The sequence below is a fragment of the Buteo buteo genome, chromosome 2, assembly GCF_964188355.1.
Source record: "Buteo buteo chromosome 2, bButBut1.hap1.1, whole genome shotgun sequence".
Taxonomy (NCBI): Eukaryota; Metazoa; Chordata; class Aves; order Accipitriformes; family Accipitridae; genus Buteo; species Buteo buteo.
Genome location: NC_134172.1, coordinates 56,503,671 through 56,526,012, shown reverse-complemented (window position 1 = coordinate 56,526,012; position 22,342 = coordinate 56,503,671). Strand labels below are relative to the sequence as shown.

The 22,342-nt window shown below is 36.8% G+C and overlaps 1 protein-coding gene across 1 annotated transcript in view; it reads left to right on the top strand.

Annotated features, from left to right (window-relative positions):
• Nucleotides 1-22,342, top strand: part of ULK4 (unc-51 like kinase 4) — a 266,896-nt gene that overhangs the window by 169,924 nt on the left and 74,630 nt on the right. Inside the window, exon 32 of the mRNA XM_075055583.1 lies at nt 7,024-7,129. Coding sequence (XP_074911684.1) covers nt 7,024-7,129 — 106 coding nt within the window. The remainder of the gene's footprint in view (nt 1-7,023; nt 7,130-22,342) is intronic.

The window sequence follows — 22,342 nt, the reverse complement described above, 5'->3', positions numbered from 1 at the left end:
AGTACCCTAAATTGGCACCCTCTTCAGCATATGTCTCTCTTTATGGTTTTAAGCAGAAATTCCATTTTGAACCCTTCAAACCTTTTCCAGTCAAAAGTGTTAATATGGTCCATCAGATAAGTCTAATGGATCTGTGTTCTCTAAATTAAAAATGTCACCAGCAAATTCCCCAAACTCATCTAAACTTCTTTCCTTGTGGTGGCAAAGTGTCTTTTACATTAAAGCAAAATCCATGCAGAAAAAGAGATGTGAGTTGATTGGTATCTGTCATTCTGAAGCTGTTCAAGAACTAGCTTTTAATTAATGCTGAAAACACAAGTCTGAGAAGTGAATATTTTGGTAAGGAAGTGCCTTGGTGTAATGGTTGATTGCAGGTCCCAGGTGACGTTGCAGTTCAAATGTTTCACATACACTTGAGGCTTTCCAAACCATCTACAGAGTTATGATAATAAATATGAAGTTACTGCTGTGGTGGTATCAATTACTTCTAGAGCTTCATTTCTTCAGAACATACCAGCATGAATGCTTCCAGAGTGCTGGGATCTTCCTTGATATGAGGAAGTTAAATTCTCCAGAGTAAGATATCTATATAGCTTCTTTTTCATACTCTCTCTTCAGTCATGAGAAAATTTTTCTTTTAAGGGAGTTTCTGAGTGTTATCACAATGAATAGCTTTAATACTTGGGAAGCTAATTGCATGGATACTTCTTTCTAGGTAATGGGGAAAATTATGTTTTTATAGGAAATTGCTTCAGAGTGTCTTCCCTGTGAAGGAGCATGACTATGTGAGAGAGGAGTCTTCTCAGGCTCCCTCTGTTGTCAGGAAAGAAAATTTCCCTGGAGAATGAGTTCTTTCGCTAAGGTTCTCAGGAGCAAAAGGAGAAGCTTTAAGGTTTTGTTAGTGCCAGAAAATTAGGTGCAATTCCGTAGGAAGAAGAAACGACTTTGCATTTAGAGTTTTACTGCTGAGTTGCTTTGCACTTCCTCTGTAACCATGAGTGTAAGATTGCATGGCTGGTTATTGTTTTCTGTGTTGTGCTGCAAAAAAAATTATCCTGTCTTTGTCCAAAAATTAGACAAAAAATGGTATGTGAATTTCACTGAATCAGACCATTAGTTTTCTGTTGTTGGTTTGGTTATTTTTTCCCCAAGATGACTGTCTAATTCACTGAAAACTGACTAACAGAAACTTTCATGTCAATAGCTGGGGTTTTTTTGTCAGATAAATACAAAACAAAAGCAAGGACAAAAAGAAATTCTTACTCAAGATTTGGGACTTTGGTAGTTTATACTACAAAAATTATATGTTAATTTTAAAAGTGCTGATATCCTGGAATCTTTCTCTTTTCATCGTGTATAAAGTAGTATTGATGACAAACCTTCATATGATTTCCCTCTTAATAACCTGAAGATTGTCTACCTCTAATTCCAAACAGATTTAAGTATTCTTCTCTTCTTATAGTTTATAAATCTCATGCTTGCTGACATAGGACAGTTTTGTAATCCCTAACTCGCTGCTTAAATGTTCCTGCTTGGATTAGCATTGTTTATTCAACTTCCTCAAGTGTGAAACATGAAGTGGTCGTCTTAAAGGAGGAAAAGTAGTTACCCTGTTAATAGGTGGTGTTAAAGATACTGTTCTTGTTCACATGTCCATTCTTTGAAGTTGTATTCTCATGGGATTTGGGAATAAAATGAGAAGAGAAAGGGCACAGGCCTTATTTATATTTTCAGTCCTTTATGTTTGTTGTGCCAAAGAAGTTCTTGTATGATCTTGACAGAAGCTGGTTTTCTAAAAGTAAAAAATTTTATCTTTTCATTCTACAGAGGCTATGTTTTCTTGAGCTCTGTTTGTTGTAAATGTCACCTTTCCTCCTTATGCCTCCTGAGATTCTGACCATTAACACAGATAAAATTACATGCTTGTCTCCAAGATAACAAGGAATTTGGTGAAATGAAAAGGGGGTAACAAATGATTTCCAGAATAAAAACCCAAGATTGTTAGGTGTCTGAAAACCTGAACTTTGATATGGCAAGAGAACACACTTGTAAATTGATATACTTCTAAAAAATGGATGTACTTCTCAAAAAGTATCTTGTGAAATTTTGCATCGCCTGCTGCAGTGGGTAGGAAAACAAAACCTAAGATTTACATTACTGCTTTGTGTTGGTTGGTACTTGACATACTAGGTTTTTATTAATGGTATCCTTTCTCCTTCATCAGTCCTTCAAAATTCCTACTGTTTCCCTGTCCTCAATTGACTTTGCCTAAGCACTTGGTGACTAAGAATACAGATTCTTTTTTTTTTTTTTTTTTTTTTTAATATTCCAACAGGAATTTCTGTGAAAGTTGCAAAGAATTCTAATCTTCATGTGTGGACTGAATATATCACTGTTGTGATACATCTGAGAAGCATGATTATTTCAGAAATGGGTTACCAGATTAGTAGTTGCTCTTTATTGTATTACCATACCTAGAGGAAAATATTTGGAAATATTAGCTCTGTTAGAACTGTGCTTTTGAAAAAGGCTGATTTTTGAAAAGCAGAGTAGCAAGAGACATGGCTGTGCTTACTTGTGACTTAGATCATCAATAAGGAAAATAGTATTACCTTAATGTTAGAGATCCATACTTATATGCTTTCAGTTTATGCATAACTGGTCTTATGCATCAAAAGTCACAAAATGTTAAAGAGCAGATCAGCCAACTACGTACATAGCTGGATTAAATTTGTTTCTGAGTGGGCTTCCTCTTGTGATTGAAGAATGCCGCATATGCTATTGTGAATGTCCCTTGCAGGCTGCATGCTAATAATACCATTTCATACAGAAGGGTTCTACTGTTATGTCCAGAAAAGTTTCTGAACCTCTATTTCATATATTCAAAGTAATACACTATAACAAAATAAGCTAGGTTGAATGCAGTATTAAACTGTGCTCTTGTTAGAGGTCCTTGTTAGCATCAATGCTTTGGTTTATTTTATCTCAACTATACTGTGCCAAAGAATCATCACATAAAAATGGCATCTTTTAGTAAATGTAATTTGGATATAGTTCATTTCTATAGTTTTCTTCTTTCAGTGGATTTAGTGCATGAAAAATCAAGCCTCCATCTTGTTACATCTCCTTATTTACCTAACTTGCTTTCATAGGTCATATGTAATCTTGAGAAGGAGAGTCCCTTTATAGTTAAAGTTTAATCACTCTGATTGTATTGAATGAGCAGTAGTGCTGTGGTATATAGTGGTCCTTAGATTTAATTACAGCCTATCTGTAAACACAGCATTTAGTGCATTTTCTTTTGGATTCTTAGATATGTGAGTAGGAGGCATGTATGTGAAGTCTCCCAAACTGGTAACCTCTTATCACAATTGCCATCTCTTGCAGTATCTAAATTGTAATTAAAATACTGTAGTTTGCCTATGCTGTTCGAAGTTCTAATCCACTTAAAGGAAGAGAAATGGCAGCTTTAGCCATTGTATCTTGCCAAGATTCATACTCCCACTTTGCTAATTCACACCCTCTTACCTAACTGGCTTTAAAAAAAAATAGTTCAACTGATTTCTTTTGTTAACATACAACCCTTCAAAATTAGAATGAAAAGTTTAATGGCCTAAATACAGTGCAGTCCTGCTTGAAAAGCCTGATTTATCTTCTGTGGTTCCTTTTTTTTGTGCTAGTATTTCCTTGTTATGCCCTTGGTATTTCATAGCTGTCCTTTTTAAGCACTGAAGCAATTAGTTTTGAGAAGACTGATTCTTCAGGGTCCAGTGCTTTCCTGCCTTTAATTCACCGAAGCTGTACATTTTAATGAAGTTGTTTCATCTGTGTTGCCAAACACTAGAATTTTTGCTGCTTCAATTCTAATTATCTCTGCTGGCAAATGCTATGTTTTATTAAAGCTGTCAAGTGCACTGTTCGTTAAATGTCCACAGTCTGTGGTGCTGTGCACACAAATTAGATCAGCTTTGCCCCTTGATAGATTATGAAGAAGTTAAATATTTTTATATAAACCTCTAAAATCAAGTATAACAGCAATCAGTGATGACTTATCTAAATAAAGCATACCTGTAGCTTCCTGAAACCTAGTATCTTGTCAAAAACTATCTATGATACATGCATTAAAAGTCTAGTAGTACAGCTGAGTATACCATTTGTAAGATTATTTTAATCATTAATAGACCATTTTCCTTCCTCAAGATATCTACATTGCATCTTGAATTCTGGTTTATATGTGTTTAGGCTAAGATAAGTTCTGTTTACACATGCTTTGATATAAGTAAAAGCATCAGTGCTAGTCTTTCAGTAGGGGATTGTATAGTGTAATTGATCTCCGTTAAAAGCAAAGATGGCTTCATTTTAATGTTCCTAACCTGGTGAATGCAAAAGATTGCTAGCGTAAGCAACTACCAGCTTCTCTTGTAATTGCATATCTCAAAAGGGAATTTTACTAGAAGATGTTTACTTCACATATATGAGGCAGTAATAGAAATATTGTACTTGCAAAGAAAATATTTGAGTCAGCTCTCATTTTGGCACTTGTGCTTTTTTTTTCTTTTATTAATTTTGTATTCTCAGAGTATGTATCTAACTTCAATAACACAAACGGTCATTCTTACTATCTGATGTATTGTTTTCTAAATGTTCTTTAGGAGAATAAATAAGATATTGTGATGATAGACTATGAGATAAACACATTGTTGATCTTTTGAAAAAATGTTTTTCTTACCCTTAAGCTATCTGTAGGAAATAACTTCAAATTTATTTTTAGTACATGGCTTTATGGTATCTTTTTTCTGTACTGGTTACCTTGTCTTTTGAAGAATGTAGTGTTTATACTTTCCAACATTGCTTTTAAATTTATCAGGCTGTATTTTAAACCTTCAGAGGAACAAATATTTATTGTACTCTTTATAGAAATCATAAATGACATCTCAAATTGCTATGTAAAGTAAATAGAACTTTGGGGCTTTTGGATATATATTTTTTTAGGGTTTGATAGGAAACTACAGTCCTTCAAAAGGCTGAGAGGCACTCTTCCTTGTCTCTTCTCCTTATGATCCAGTGTAAAGTGCTCTAGTACGAATAGAAAATTCATACAGCCTGAAGTTGAATAGGAGGCTGTGTATGTTTATATATTTCTTTATCTGTTAATGTGTTATGCCTTATCGTGTATATTTCATGGTATTTACAGAAAATAATAGCATTTAGTTTTAGGGTTTGAGTGCAGAAACAGAAATTTATGCTTTCAAAGCAACCATCTGAGCCTCTGCCTGTCAAAATCTTTCCTTCAGTAGTTAAACATTTAAAGGAAAACATTTGTTCTTCACATAGCATGACCCTTTTTAACCACTGTAACAGAGGACTTTCTGAAGTGGCATCGAAGTTGCGTTTCACAGTATTCTGAATTTTATCAGAATGGTCAAGAAATAAAAATAAGGAGTGTTTCACTTCAGAATTTCTTTCAACCAGTTATATGAAGTTTCCAGGCAGGGATTCAAATAGTGTGGTTTATCCTAAATGCAGTGCTGCTGCCTTAGTCCTGTCCCAACCCAAAAAGTGACTTACAAACTAGAGTTATCACTCTGAATGACGTTCATAGGGTGGCTTGAAGTGAATTCTTGGAAGAATCGTAAAATATGTTCTTTGTGATTGCTGCTGGGTAACAGTCAAGCAGCCTAATTCTCCACCAGGTATGGTATTTAGATGGTCAATAAGATTACCCCAACGAGGGATAGATTACTGCTGTTTTCAAGCATATATCTGAGACAGAAGGTCATAAATACCTGAGCGAAGAGATGTAGGTAATAAATTGTTCTTGGCCACCGGCACTCGTCTCCTGAAAGAACTTTCAGGGAAGGTGTTCCTTTGTATTCAAGGGCTGAAGTAATTTTTGTCATCTGAAATACTTAACTTCAGACCAATAATCTTTCATCTTGTCCAGCTTAAATTTTAACTTTTTTCAAAGGCCTACTGTCAGACAGGAGATGGATCAGAATAGATGGCGTATTCTGTGTCAATGAAGTAGTTGAGTGATATCAGTATATTGAGAGATTTGATGGGAAAGGGAAGCATGGAAGTCACCTAGGTGCATGTGAAAAGTCTACAATATATGAAATATGACCGTTTTTTCTTAATGTTGTTATTTTCACTTTGGATGTATGTTTCTATCTGGCTTTGAGTCTGAAAAATCAGACAAAATATTTCCTGAAACTTCTAGGGAGATTTGAAATGTATTCAGGCTTATATTTATATCTAGACTCAGATTTGGAAAAGCTTGTCCTGTTTTGGCTTCTTGGAAGTTACCTGAGTTGTTATTGTCACTACCATGAATAAACAAATGCTTTGATTGCACTGCCTTATCCACCCTTTTCAGGTTGCATGTGCAAGAGTCTTAACTGTAAGGGAGGAAAATAAATTTCTTTATAAATCCCAATGCCTTCCTTTTACCAGCGTAGTCTCAGAAAATTGTGAAAAATCACTGAAGCAATCATCAAGCATGAGAAAGACGTCATAGATGATGCAATTCAATGCAGAAATAGGTCTTTAATGTGCATGTGAAATTAATTTTATACTTATGAAAGTATACAAACAAAAAACAAATAGCTTTTACGACTTACTGTGGGTTATCAAGCTGAAACTGAAGAGTAAAATTAATACCATTAATAAAAGAAATATCATACAAAGGAAAATGTTCCTGGTTCTGAATATACAGAGGTTAGGTTGATAAAGCTCTATGTCATTTTTAAAAGTCCTAAAATTTTAGACATAATTAGGAACTCTTTCAGTTCAAAAGAACATGGGAGAAATTTTGGTCCAGGTTTTTAGATTTGACTCCCTGAAATTGATGTTACCTACTAAGATATTTGGCTCGTTTTCTAGTATTTTGAATGTTGAACTAAGGGACTAAGAGAGTATTGCATTTGTATTACTACATTTTTGGAAGGGAATAGTCATCTTCTAACCTTGCAAAAGGAAAACTAGATTATTTTATTTGGGGTTTTTTTGTTGTTGTTTTTACAGGAACACCAAGACAGTATACTTGGGAATACAATGCAAACTGTAATTGCCTTACTGAATAACATGGTTGCTAACAAAAGTACGAACATGATGCTACTCTTTGAAGAAGGTATGTCATCTTTATCTTTTGTTATTCTCCTTACCATAGATGTTTCTTAGTCTGTTGTAATATCTGGCACTGTGTGAAACTGTAGACTTTTATGTATTTATATTCTATAGTGGTTGTTAGATGATTGCATTGTAACTGGCTGGTACTCCTCATCACTTCATCTACCTCCCTTACTGATTTCATTATAAATTTAACTTTTAGAAAGCTGTTCCTCCAAGAAAATGCTGTTACAAAAGAATTACTGACTGAAAGTTATGTTATGCCCATGAGGAATGGCTTTGGAAAGGAGTGGGCTAGATCTCTGACCAGAACAGTGCAGAATGCAGGCAGAGCGAGCCTCTGCCAGTTCTTCCTTTTCTCACTGCTCAAACCTGTGAAAGGATAAGTTGTACAATATTACTGCACTTTCTAAAAAACTAGCTTCTGTTCCAGTCTAGTGATGTAGACTGACGGGGTGGGGCCCAAACTGACTATGAAGTCATAGAATCATTTAGGTTGGAAAAGACCTTCAAGATCGTCGAGTCCAACCATCATCCATGCGCACTAAAGCATGTTATGGAGTACCCTGTCTACACGCTCTTTGAGTACCTCCAGGGATGATGACTCAACCACTTCCCTGGGCAGCCTGTTCCAATGTCTGACGTTGAATCTGACATTGAATGTCTGACACTGAATCAAAGTCTTAGTTTAAAAACCTTTTCATGTCTTCATTTCACTATATTTTATTATCGAAGCTCCTTTTATTTAGAGATTGGTTCTTGCTTACAAAATGAAGAGAAAGTTTCTGCTGTTGGAAATCTATATAAATTTAAAAACTTGTTTAGAAATATTCACACTGATAGTATTACTTTTATTGATCATTAATGAGTGAGTGACATCCAGCAATACAGATCCACACTACTGTTTGTACTATTTGTATAGAATAAATCAAAGACCTAGACTACTGGCATAGCAGTATATAATATCCTGCAGAAGGAAAAGGAAGACATTTGCATAGAGAGACAGTGAAGAGACAGCTAGGTCTCTTGTGAAGCCAAGAGTTGAGAGAAAACCTCATAAAAGTCTCTAGGAAAAGATTGGGTGGGGTATGAGGGGGAAACTTCATCAGAGTGTAGCTTTTCTGTAGTCATCACATCAGAGGAGGAGCCAGATGAGGCATAGTGTGATTAATGGTTTAAGGATAAACACTGATGGTGATGAGCAAATTTGAAGAATTGGATCTGCATTATATATGCAATTAAAAAAAAAATAATATCCGAACACATACCAGCCTAAAACTCCATCAAGATTGGTAGTAGTGGTCATGCCCTCGTTTTTGTAATTACCTTAGCAGTTAAAGCACTCACTCAGAAAGTGGGAGAGCTGAATTCCTGGTCCTTTTTACTCTGAAGGGATTGAATGGACAATGCCATCATTCAGGAGATGAACTGGAACTTGACATTGTAGCTAATAACATGCTCCTCTCCTCTGTTTCAAACAGATCCACTCTGAAGTTAGTGGTGTGAGAATAGGGCCAGAAGAAAAGAAAGAAGAGGAAAATATGACTGAATTGGAGAGGGATGGTTCATAGGCTTCTGATTCTTTTGTTATTTCTCAGCAAACTGCCTATCACACTTAGAGCTGCTTGGGGTTGCTTGGGGTTTAGATGTATGTACTGCTTTTACTATCTGTGGGCACATCTGCTCTCTGTTGGGCAAAATCCTAAGTTAGCACTGACCTGAGCTGCAACAGGATAACTTGTTAAAACTGCATAACGATATGCAGAGAAGTTAGCTCAAGTCCCACAAGCACTGTAACCACGTAATTGGCATGCCTTAGTCAAAGTAATATGCTCTGCCTTTCTGCATGGCAAATTAGGTGCAAAACTATTTAACAACATAGCAAAACTGCATCCATTCTCTAAATATCTCCTCTTCATTGTCTCACAGAGCAAACTCCCATGTACTTTTTATGCTGCTGGTAGTATATCAGTGCTCTTTCACTTCTCATCTGCTCCAAAAATAAAACGCATCTCTTCCATCATGCTAGTTTCCATATTAAGGAAGTGGAATAGAAACATTATTAAAGTCTTTTATCTTTTCCTTGTGCTATGTCATATATGACTCCAGTAATATTTTCAGATTATTAGTAATTGGATAACACTAACTTGGACTCACTGAACTTCATCCTGAGTATGAAAAACAGCACAGCAGACAAAAATAATTTATCTCAAGTAAAATGTCCCCATCTTCTCTCATTCCTTTTCCCCACTGGCTAATCTTCAGAGTGCTGAAAACCTGGGGTTTGGCCAGTGCTTTATTGATTGAGGGCCTAATTGTTGAGTAAAGAACTTCTGAAATTTGGTTTACAAGAATGATATGAAGGTATTGATCTTGTAATTGTAGACTGTAAGATTTTCTTTGAATGAAAAAGAGAGAAAAGTTATTCCATACAAACTGGAGGGCTTTTTATCCTTTTCATTACCAACTGTAAATATGTAGTGTTCGCTACAGGAAAATACCTTAAACTTCCTCTGCCACTATCTTTGATATTCAACTTGTCATTTTTGAATTATTTTTGTGTGATGGAGAAAAACATGATCTAGCAAAATGGAAATTAAGCTCCCTCTTGTAGAAAACGATCCTGGAGTCCAAATAGGAAAGTTGAACGTGAGTCAGCAGTGTGCCCTTGCAGCAATAAAGGCAAAAGAGGGCTTCGATAAGAATAACTGGAAGGTCGAGGGAAGTGATTATTCTCCTCTATTTGGCACGCATGAGATTTCATCTAGAATACAGTGTCTACTTTTGAGCTCCAAACTATAAGACAGACATTGACAGACAGGAGCAAGTCCAGAGGAGGGCAATCAAGATGTTTAGGAGAGTGGACCACATGGTGTGTGTATTTCCAGCCTCTGCCTGTTATAATACATTAATTTATTCCTTCCCAAGTGCAGAACTTTGTATTTGCCTTTGTTAAACTTTAAGAGGTTTCTGGCAGCCCATTTTTTGAGCTCTTCAGCTTCCTGACCTCTTTCTGAATGTTAGCTCAGCCCTTCATCACATCAACTGCTTGCCTCATTTCAATGTCATCTGCAAACTTGTTGAAGGTGCATGTTATTCCATCCTATTAACACTCTGTATCCATGCTGTTAATGAAGGCATTCAACATTCATGAGCTATTCTGCTGTCTTAAAAAAAAAAAAAAAGGCTGAAGACAGGTTATTATGGGTCATCAATTTCCCTTATTTCCCCATTACAGTGTGATAATTAATTCATGTATATATGGAGCTTTAGAAATTAAAAACCCTAAATACCCTAAAAAAATGTTATAAGGAACTCAGGTTAGGAGATCAGTCCTGTCAAGTTTTTTTGTTTCCAGGAGTCCAGACATTAGCAATCAGGATTTCTTTGTGATTCTGTGTATTCCTTTCTTCAGCTGCGAAGAAGCAGTATTTTTGCAGATAGATCAGAGACCCTTGTCACTGTTTCCTTTTGTGCCTGTTAGCCTTCAGAACTCTCTCCTGTTTAAAGGAGTTGTATTAGGAGATTTTTTTTTAATGGGTTGTGGCTTACATGTTGAACTTCCTCCTTTCTCAAGGAAATCTTGCATGATGGCACTTGCTTCATTACTACTTCTGTGATTTCATATTAATAACAATGATAAGGTTGTGCATTTCAGCAACTTGTGTACAGTGTGGATTGCCTAGCATTAATTTCTCTCTCCCCTGAACTGTGTCCTTTTGTGTGACAATACATCAGACATGTAATGATAACCACTTGTAATGTTTAAAGGTGAAATGGAGAATAACATATGCAACTAAAGTCACACGGGGAATTTAAAATGGCCTGTGCTTTTGTTATCAGCTATTAAATAATGTTCTGTTAACATTAATGACAATTTCCACTTAATAGTCAGGGGGGAATAATATGATTCAGTTTAATTACCGAGACTGGAATTCAGTAAGGAGACTGGGATTAACGTAGGGTCTCTTGTGAATAGTTAAGGGGAGATGCTAAAAAGCCAAGACAATAGTGGTCATTTTTAGCATGGTCTTCTAAGAATGTGAGACTTACTTTCTTTCCCTCTGTCTTGGCTTCTGTCTGCCAGTCTCCTTCTTTCCTCCCTTTCCCCATCTTTTGAACTCATTGGACAATATTAAGTTAACTTGAGAGAGCATAGAGGTCTGCATATACAAAGTATATATTTGTTCTCTAATAATATCTGAGTAAAGGAGAGACACACATTAGTGCCATAGCTTAGGGAAAGGCAATAGTATGGGCTTATCAATTAAATGTTCCTGGCTAATGTACAGCAGAGTAGTGCAATACATGACATGAAAAAAAAAATAATAAAAAAAATATATGTACTTATATATTTACAGAAAGAAAAGAATTTCAATACCTGAAGTTTCCAAATTACAAAATTTTAAAAAACATTGTTTGTAACCTATTATTTTGGACCATCCCTATGGAAATTAGGTTGCAAAAACCCAAAAGATGTTATTTCACCTTCAGGTAGGAACTAAAGAATGTAAATGGGAGAGGAACATCATTCTTGAACAGTTTTCCTTCTTTTATCATAAAGTTGTGACATGATCAAAGTGGAGCTAACTGGTTTGAGTTTATAACCTGGATTATAATAGTTCTTACTGATGGAGGTGAAACCTTCTCATCTGTGAATTCTATTTCCATTAGCATTTATTAAATTAACTTAAAATTATAAAGCTTAAAACTTATACTCTTTTATAGTATCCTGAGGTCTACTAATAGGCCTGTAAAGATCTATTAATTAGTATATCCCCCTGGTCTTTTCTGTATTCACTTCCCATTTGCTTTTTAGGATATCTGCAGTTCTCTGTTTTAGGATTGTAACCACCAAGTTCAACAGTGTGTTGGTCAATGCCTGAGGAGGGTACCTGTGTGATGATCCCACACAATCAGTCAGTGTATGGGAGCAACTCCCACTATAGCACATGCTTATAGTTGGGTGACGTAGGATGAAGCAGTGCCAAGGTTTTGCAAATAGGGAAAGGGAGTCATCGGTGATAAGGATGGTGACTTATTACCGTGGAGGTAGGCAGGGATATAGGATGCAAACCTGTAGGAAATGGGGTATTGTTAGTTCTACTGGTCATGAAACAACCAGCTATATATTACTTTGTGCTTGTCATATTAAAAGGGTTAATATTTGTTGGCTACAAAATGAACACCTGGTTCTAGATGCTAGAATCATCAGCTCTTAAGCAGGTGTTGTAGGAGTACAGTAGATGAACATGTGTTTCTCTAGACAGGCATTAGGGCAGTCTACTGAAAAGACATACTGTCTGTCTTAGGCATGTTATGTCTATTGACAAGCATTGACATACTGACAAATTTAGACATGAGATGAACCACAAAGGTTTGGCTGCTTGATAAATCAGTGATGTTAGTGTGCAAGACTGCTTAATTATGTGGAACGTGATGGGTAATAAATAGCCAAGTGCATCACAGCACTTAATGTAGTAAAAGTCTTATACTCAGTACAATTCATGGATATATCGGCTCTTTATTTTGCCTTCAATTCTGTCTTTTTGTCACTTTTGTTTCTTTTCTTGTTGTGTTTCTGGGTTTTTTTGTTTTTTAAGTAGTTTGTACAAATTAAGAGTAGAAAATGTTAAATCATTTTAATTGTCTGTAGTTAGTAGTGCTTTCAAACTTTGAGTCCTGTTTGTCTCCAGGTCATATTCAAAGGCAAAGAAATTCTTAATTCTAACTGTTGCATCGTGTGCATTTTGCTTATAGGAAGCATTTGGACATAGTGTATTAGAGTGTAGGACGTAGTATATTAGAGTGTAGAGAAATGTGTTTCAAAGGCTTTAGCTGCTTCATTGGGATCCTCATTCTGAAGAAATGAACAAAACAGGTTGCTGGAAAATAGGTCTTATAGGATGCAGTGGACAACTTCTGATAGTTTGTCTGCAGCTATTTTTTCCTGATAATGCTTCAAATTTATTATGTTTATATAAACAGGCATTTTAATTATGTATAAAACATAACTCCAAGTAACTCTGTCTTTAGGAAAGTTTTCCACTGTAATTCAAAGCCAATCTAGTAAATTGTTTGCAGCCCAGTATTACTTACGAATGAGTTTACTTTTTTAGCTTTTTTGGAATCTCATTATACTCCATAAATGGTTTATCAAATTTTTTTCATGATGGTCGTACAAGGAGGTGATTTATGGATAAAGTTCAGTACAGTCATGTTGAACAGAATGACCTTTTCCAGGCTCTGCTGGTGTGATCCTGTATTTGGCTACTATCCTGAATTAACCACCACTAGCAGTGTAAGCAAAGATGTTTGAATGTTTGAAAAGTTTCAATTGTAATGTACAGCAAATCCTAAACTAATCCTTATGTGTTAACACTGTTGAATCTCAGGAACTAAATTAAAAGTAAAATTGTGGGGTTTAGAACAATAAAAATAGTCTTTGAGTTGTGTAAAAATGCAACAACTATTAGTAGTATGTGGTACTTCAAGCAGTTTGTGTAAAAACTGAAGTTACTAAGGAAGGACTTTTGGTGGAAATGTAAAATGTCGGCTACAGCAGTTGTTATATTCAATATCCTATTAAGAAAGCATGCTAGGTGCTTACAGCAGGGACAACTATTAAAAAGGAACAGATCTGCAAAAAACTTTGTAGTCAGATCATTGTAACTCATTTGCACCTCATGAAAGAAACATCAACCTTCATGGGTGAGGTATCCTTATTCATCTTGTGGTCCACTGCTTTGACTTTAGTCAAATGTCAAAAGATTAATTAGATTTCAGATGTCTTCGTGTGTCGTATTGTTAAAGTCTATTAAATATTGCATGTCCAAAAAGTGGTACTCATGAGACCAACATCCAACTTCAACCTTTTTCTTGAAAAAAAATTTTTAAAAAGAAAAAAAAGTGTGTCACTCTTTTACATACACAGATCTTTAATATAATGATAGGTAAATGACAATGAATTCTGAGCTCTCTAGATAGACCCCAAAGGTTTCTAACTTGCCTAGATCTTTGGAGGATATTTTTCTCTTTCACTTCCTCACAGACGTACTTCAGCTTCAGTCTCCAAAAAAAATTTGATTATACTGCCCATAGCACACTTTTTAAGAACAGCTTCTAGCTTCCTAGCCAGCTCTCTCTCACCTGCCAGCTCTCTCTCACCTGCTAAATCGTCAGTGTTCATGGAATTAGGCAGTAGGCTGCACTAACTTGGCAACTCAGATCTTTCTCCCTTCTGCGTCCACCTATGCAGTAGTCTGAGCTACTGTACAACACTGAGAAGGCATTGGTGTGACATTGTATGGGACTTTGATTTTAGGAATACAAGTGAGTTGTTGGAGTAGCTGACTTCAAAGTTGCAGGATTTTCTTCTAAGATGGGAGGAACTAACTCACTCCTAAGACAGTGATCAAGAAGAGGACCATGGATTAGTCATACAGGAGAAGCCTACTTGCAAGGGAAAGGCAGTAGTTATAAAATCCTGTAGAATACCTTACTTAAACTAATATGCCCTTAAAAAAACCCAAAACCCTAACCAAAAAACCAAACAAACAAAAACCACAGACTTAGTGAAGAAATCAGATGCACATTCAGACTGGTTCTGAAGCCATTTGCTCATTCCTTAGTAGCCCCTGTTTATTCCTAGGAGGCAGGAGTTTTCTGCAAAACTTCTACAGGATACAGTATAGGAATATTTCTTCAGTGACTGAAGACAGAAAATGTGTTGTTTCATGGCAGTACTTATACACACTTATTGTACATCATCCTAAGCAAATATAAAGCTTAGTTCATATGCAACATATTGTGATTCTGGATGGAAAGATTGGTAGGGAGAATAAGTTAGGGAAATCAATATGAGTAAGAACGTAAACCCAATTTTTCTGTATTTAATGTTTAGAAACAAAATGCTCTCAGTTAAATAAATGTAAAGTAAGAAATTATTTTAAAATACAGAAAATAAGTGCGGACAGACTTGTATCATCCTGTCTGAGTAGTTGCAGATGTTGCTTCTATATCATTTGGACATGACGAGGGAAGTCCCTCAGTTAGGAGGTGTACACATTATAGCCCCTGCCATGCAGAATGTAAGCCTTTCACAGCTCCCTGCCAGTATTGTGGTAGTTAGTTCAGCTCTTGAGCACACAGATGTCTCTCTGAACATCTAAAGATAGTAGTCGTGTGTCACTATGTTCATTGGAGTTACAGCTTATATGAGAAGTCAGTGGTGGTGGAGCCTGAAGAAGTCTATTCTATGATGTTATGAAGTTCAGAATGTTTTTTTAACAGTATTAAGGCATGTTTTTCTGACCCAAAATGCCAGTCACTCAGTTGGAAGTGTATAACATCACATGGGTAAACTTAGAAGTCTGGTATCATAAAAGATAAGTGGGAATCATGTCAAAATAGCATGGTAGTAGTGAAGTCTTTGAGGAAAAAATAACCTGTGTCATCCTGTGATATTCAACAATACAGCCATTTGAAAAGGATGAAAATAGAAATGGTAATTGCTGTGAGAAACAGTTATGCCATTCAAGTAGAACCAAGCCTGTTGTTGTCGAGAGCTGTACCCATAAGGTGCAAAATGTCACAGCATGCTTGCTAAGACTTCAAAGGATAAAATAAGTTAATAAAGGCTCAACAGGTTGTTACATCTTGTCTAGTTAGTGCTGTACTGTAGAAGAGGACTGGCCTTTTCTGTGGTCGGAATAGGCTTCCTGGTACTATCCCTGTGGCCAGCCAAGCAGATCATCTTGCAGCATAGCTGCCTGCTGAAACTACCTAAGATACCTCATTTTAACATCTAACAGATGGAAGAGAAAGGAGTAATAAAAAAAAATGTTCAAAATCTTTTCATTCCATGATGTTCTAGTCTGAGACAGCCTATGCAGAAATCTGATGATATAACTGATCAGCTTAGTTCAATGGTGCGAAGTTAGTTCAATAAATATAGCAATTTCAAAACTTAGACTGTCTTCATATTTCCAATATGCCAACCATAGCAGACATTTTTTGTGGCTATCCAATTCCTAGACAAAAACTAAGACTTAAGGTTTGGGCTGAGTGATTACTCTGATAATGTTTGGAAGCAGAAAACTCATTTGAAAAATTGAATTTTTATGTTAAAATGTAAGGCATCGATTTTTCCATCTGAGGATGGGGATATCTGAAGGTTTTCTGATGACAAACTCAGGATTGTGAAAAAGGAAGAAGTCTTCAAAGCCTTATGCTCCTTCTTGCCCACTTAGCCATCAAAATGATATTTTTTTCTTCCCCTCTAGAGATTGTTGTCTTTGCATTCACTCTAGGTGCTGCTTTTCCTGCATTATTAGACATTATGCTAGTACTCCCATGAAATGCAACTCAAATCATATATATTAGCACTAGTGGATTTGAGTAACTTGGTGAATGTGTAACTATCATATTAGCTACAAGTTAACTATTGATGACACAAACTATTTAAGTTGTTACAGATAATAAGTTAAAATCTAATTATGACAATGTCCCTGTGTAACTTGTCACATATAATTAGTAAGCTAAAAGATGATATTAAGGGATGAAATTAAAAATGTAACTATGTTTGAAGAGACCCAGTTTGAATGTGGTTACTATGCCATAGGTTGTAAAGCTATCATATATTTTCTATTCTAGCTGTTAGAACAGTCTCAATATGAAAGCAATGTATCACTGCCAATTTGGGGTAAGTGTAAAGTTGCAAATGTACAAAGTACATTACAAGCACAAAATTAAACTATATCAATCATTACTCTACCATAGGGATAATGGTCATCTTCAGATGCACTTATTTCATCCTGCTGAAAGAAGTTCATTTTGTCAATTGCTAAAAACAAGCACCAGTTTTGGCAGGACCAGATCTATGTAGTGGACAGATAAATGAAATCTGAGGTTTTTCACTGGTTTAAAGAATGGTTTGCATTTTTTTTCTTTTGTTTTAGATGTTTTCAATAGTTTTTGTAGCTCCCTGCCAGCCAGATATTTTTTTCTTCTAAGTTATTTTCAGGAAAATTGTGGACTGAACAAATGTGTTCATCTCACAAAATAATCTGTTCAAACCATTTGTGGACAATTAAACTTTAAAATAATTTTCTCTTTAAAGCAGAAAGGGTAGTGTATCATAATGGAGAAACTGAAGTTATTTGCATTTTTAAAGCCTTTCGAAAGCTCAATTTCTACACAAATATGAAATAGTAGTCTATATTACTTGAGACTTTTCCTGTGATGTTCTTGGTTTTCTACCTAAATATTTTTTTTCAAATTTAACCCTAAAATAAAACATTTGTGTGTAGTCTTTATAGTTTGACTTTTTCTTTTGCTATTCAGGATCTAATTTTATAGTATTGTTTAGCTTAATTTTTCCAAACACTTTAAGTTATATTTTTATGTGCATTACATACTTAAGAATTCACTTCTATAGGCAAATTTCTTTTGAGGTCTAAAGCCATAGATCCATGTCTACACATGGATTTTCTACCACCTTAAGGCAGTATATATTCAGGTGAGAGTGTTCTTGTTCAAGTTACTTAGGCAAGTTACCACTCCTTAACTGGTGGGTTTTGCCTATGGCATTTGGTCAATGCCTTGTAGATTTGGTATGACAACTAATTATGTGTTTATTTGTATCTGTGGGTATTTACATTTTATAGCAATGTATCTGCACATAGTGAGTTTTTGTAAGTCAGCTGTTGGGGGAGCCTGACTGATGTGCAGTTGAAACCTCCAGCTGAGGGACAGTGGTTATTTAAGCTCCTCTGACAAAAATGTAGATGCTTACCTGATGATAAATTTTTTTTTTTTTTAAATACATTTCATAAATGTGGTACAAACTTGTCTATCCACCCTTTTAAAAAAAATAAATTATTTTGTCTCATTTTAGCTTAAGCTTTTTTCTAATTGGCCCAAGATTATATTTATGTAAGAAGGGTTTATGAAGACAAGTGTGCCAGCAAAGACATGTACTTGAGCACGTGGTGGATTTCAGATGTGAGTTTTAAGCAAATCAGTGTAACATTTCATTTAAAGAGCCTGTAACTTCATAAATGTTGGGGGTTTTTTGTTTCATAAATAGGATTTAAAGGTTTCCATAGATGTCTCCACATTGTTAGAAGATATTGCATCAGCTGGCTGTGCCTTCTTTTTGGTTGAGGAAAAAGATATGTGCTTCCCTTTGAATTTTTAAGATGAATAGGGGAAGAAATAGGATATCTTTATAAAGTCTAAAGCTCTTTTCTGTCTTTTAGGAGATTGTAAAAACTGGGAAGATTCCCCCCCCCCCCCCCCCCCGCCCCCACCATTACCACCCACCTTTTGAAAAGATAAGGAAAAAAAGAGTGGAAACTTATTGTTCACCTGCATCCATTTAGTTTCAAATTGTCTTATCTTTCCTGAGGGCCATTCTTCCTTTGCTTATCATATTGCAGGTTACTTACTCAAAAACCTCTCATCCCTATTCCTGTGAGACTTGGCAAAAATCCAGTATAGTGTCGTTAATGGATTTATTCACACTTTTAAAAGATCATGTTTCCTGGCTAACATGCCCAGATTGTGACATATAGCTTTTTAGACAATGATACAGCCATGAAATACGACTTATTTCCCTGGATAACAACAAAACTACTGCTACTATATGTATTATATAAAGATTGAAAAACCAGTACAATTATCCATGATGGCTCAACAGTCTTTCCAATACACGTTTTTGCTGAATAAACACAGATATTGTTATATTTTGATCCCACCACCCAACCCAGAATGACATGAAGTATGGGTTTATGCTGTTACTTATCTTACAAGACAAACATGCTCGAACTGTTACTTACTATGCATTTTCTTCAGAAATTACATTGAATGTTGTTGAGTTCAGAGAGCATTCAAACAGCAACACCAGAAGGTTAATTTAGAGGCAGTATTTTGCCTATACTGTGAGGAAAAGTCGTAAGCGAGATAAGGAAAAGGCAGATACAATACCCAAAGGAACAGATTATCAAGGCAGGTTTAGGGGTTTTGACGGAAGATATGGAAACAACAAGATTTTGCCTGCCTAGGCTATGGGTCAGGCAGTCACTCAGACTGGGTCCGTGCATTGCAGGATCAGCCTGGATACAGGCATACTCAGTCAGGACTGAGTGCAAGAACTGACTGGGGGCTCTGCCTAGCCCCCTGCAAGAAAACCTGTAGTCATGAAAGGTGTACATATGGTCATGCTTGTAACCAGCTACAGGAACACATCTAGAAGGCAGTAACTGACAACTCTTGGCAATAACCTCCTAATTCAGATCCATCACGCTGACCAGTGTTGGTGCCGCCTGTGATGCCCAGTCTCCCAGGCTGAATTGTAGCCCACTGTCCCAGTTCAGTGCAGTATTCTGGCAGGCAAAGTTGTGCAAAATGCTTGAACTCTACTTGTTGTAAAGTTGTTTCTCTTGAAAACTTAATTATATACATTTCTCATTTCTGGTGTCTACTTCTTGCAGCTTCTCTTCAGTTCTCACATAATTCGTTGACAGTTCAGTTTCACAGATCTTAATTCCTCTGGCCTTCCCATCAGGCCTGCTTTTATGTGGCGTAGATCCAGATTCACTAGATCCAGACTTCACTTTTTGTAGCCTACTTCCGAAGACCCTCTGCCTTAAAGCACAATCTTCATTAAGCCTGGTCAGTTCTCTCTTTCTAAAAATGTTGATGAACAAATGTAAAGGACGACCCTAGTTCAAAAAGAGCAGAGCCAAAATTTTGAGCAGATCTCAGGTATTTACAGGTAGCAACTGCATGTTAGTTCCACCTGGAAAAGTGTGTGCTCCTGTACTGAAACTCTTTGGGCATCCCTAAAGCCGTTTGACATACTAGCTTTCTCTCTGAACCAGAAGAAGTGTTTCTTCACATAAACAGAGGGAAGCCCTATCAAATATGCCCTGATGCCACCATTCTGTACTATATCTATTGCAATGTGAATCCAAGATGGAAGCAGTGACCTGTGTGGAATCTGTTGCAGAGCACATTATCTTAGAAAATGCTGGGGTTATTATTTTGTTGGTTCAAGCTACTGTTAAACTTTATCATCCTTAATGTTTCTTTCTTCACTTGAGATAACATGGGGGAGGAACAAAGGAACAGGAGCCCTTCATTGCAAGCTCCCCCTTTTCCCCCCACCACCGTTGTTTATCTTGTCAAACAAAAAGTTTGAACTTGATTCTTTGCCTGAACTTGCTTTCTAGAATCACTGGTCTGGGCATAAGCAGGCTAGAAGAGAAATGTAGGGTGCATGGTGGTAGTGCCCAAGGCACATAAGAAAGAACACATGAAGCACACACTGGGATAGCATGGTGGAGGCTGCCTGTGTTGGAACAAGTTGGTAAAGTTACTGGGACCCCATAGTACATTAATGCCTAATAAACACCTATGCTCAGCAGAGCAGGCATGGTAGAGAAAAAGAAAAAGGTACTGTCAAGTTTTAACCTGGCAACTAAGCACAACACAGCCGCTCTCTTACTCCCCCCTGCCCCAGTGGGATGGGGGGAGAATTGGAAGGGTAAAAGTGAGAAAGAAACTCATGGGTTGAGGTAAAAAGAGTTTAATAATTAAAAAGAGATAATAAGAAGAATAAAATAAAATTGTAAGGAAAAAAGGAAGAAAAAAAACCAAAACAAGAAGGACAAGTGATGAAAATGAAAACAATTGCTCACCACCAACCAACTAATGCCCAGCCAGTCTGAGAGCAGCAGCCCCCCTGCCAAACTCCCCTCCAATTTTATTGCTGAGCATGATGCTATATGGTCTGGAATATCCCTTTGGTCAGTTGGGGTCGGCTGTCCCAGCTGTGTCCCCTCCCAACTTCTTGTGCACCCTCAGCCTGCTCGCTGGTGGAGTGGTGTGAGGAGCAGAAAAGACCTTGATGCTGTGTAAGCAGTGTTCAGCAGTAGTTAAAACATCAGTGTGCTATCAACACTATTTTCAGCACAAATAAAAAACATAGCCCAGACTAGCTGCTATGAAGAAATTTAGCTCTATCCCAGCCAAAACCAGCACAGGTACTAAAACAGGGCTTGTGTACTGTTTCTTTTGCTGTTCTGTTGCACGTTTTCACAGGGCACCTGCTTAAAAAAAAAATCCTGGCTCTCCAAATCCCTCTTGTCTGTTCTGTGGTGGCTACCTCTCTCACTATAGTTGTATCAATGTTCTTAACATCTTTTTTCCTTCTGAAGAAATTGGTTGCCCTTGAGCAAAGCAGAATCCAGATTCTCAGTGCAAGCGTCAGATCTGCAGCAGGATCCAGTTCAGCTTGTTGTTGAGGAGAGTGGTATAGTTCACTGGTTTTGTTTCAAAACTGGGTGGCTTGGGCCAAGATAGCCTAGTAGACCAAACCATTCTATGTGATCTCCTTCCAGTGCCTACACAGAAGTTTCCCCAAGAGTCTCAGCCAGTCTGTTACTGTATACACAGGCTCCACTACTCTCAGCAATAGCTACCTGCATAGAAAATGTACAGGCTGTCCACAAGCCAGTGTCAGTAGACCCATGCTCCTATCGCATAGGTCCTGTTGAGATAGGGGAGACAGGGTATGGAACACAGTATTCAAACACACGCAGGCCTTCAATTCTTTCAGAGCCAGGACTGCCTCTTGATTAAATAAGTTGAGCTGTAGTACCAGCTGACTTAGCTCAGTGCAGTCATTTGAAGCCAAGATAGTTGGGATCAGGTAGCTGTGCTGACAGAAAATGTAGTCTCTGTTGGTCTAGGTTGTACTAATGATGAGTATTGGGTAATGTGCTTTTGGTACAGCCTGAGGTGGCAGCATGATCACAGTGTGATGGGTTCCAGCTCCAAGTCCCCAGTGGTAAGGTTGAAAATCGTGGATAGGTCAAAGTAGAACAGGCTTCCATGCAAACAAAACAAGACATATGCCTGAGCCACTTAATAAGAAGGATAACAACACCTGAGGTGAAAAGTCTGTGGTTAGATTTTAGAGATTTAATCAGATGTGGCATTATTGGTGTGGCCAGATGATAGCAAATTAGAGAGCCTGCTGGCCAAAGTTATCCTAACACTTATTCAGAAAACAGTTGACCTAGCAGAGTAGGTTTAAGGCACCAGAATTTAATCTGGTCATAGCTGCAAAACCAGATGTACTGTCATGTAACATCCTGACCTCTATTTAAGCCCTTTGATCATGTAAGTGTAAATATAGCAAGACCAC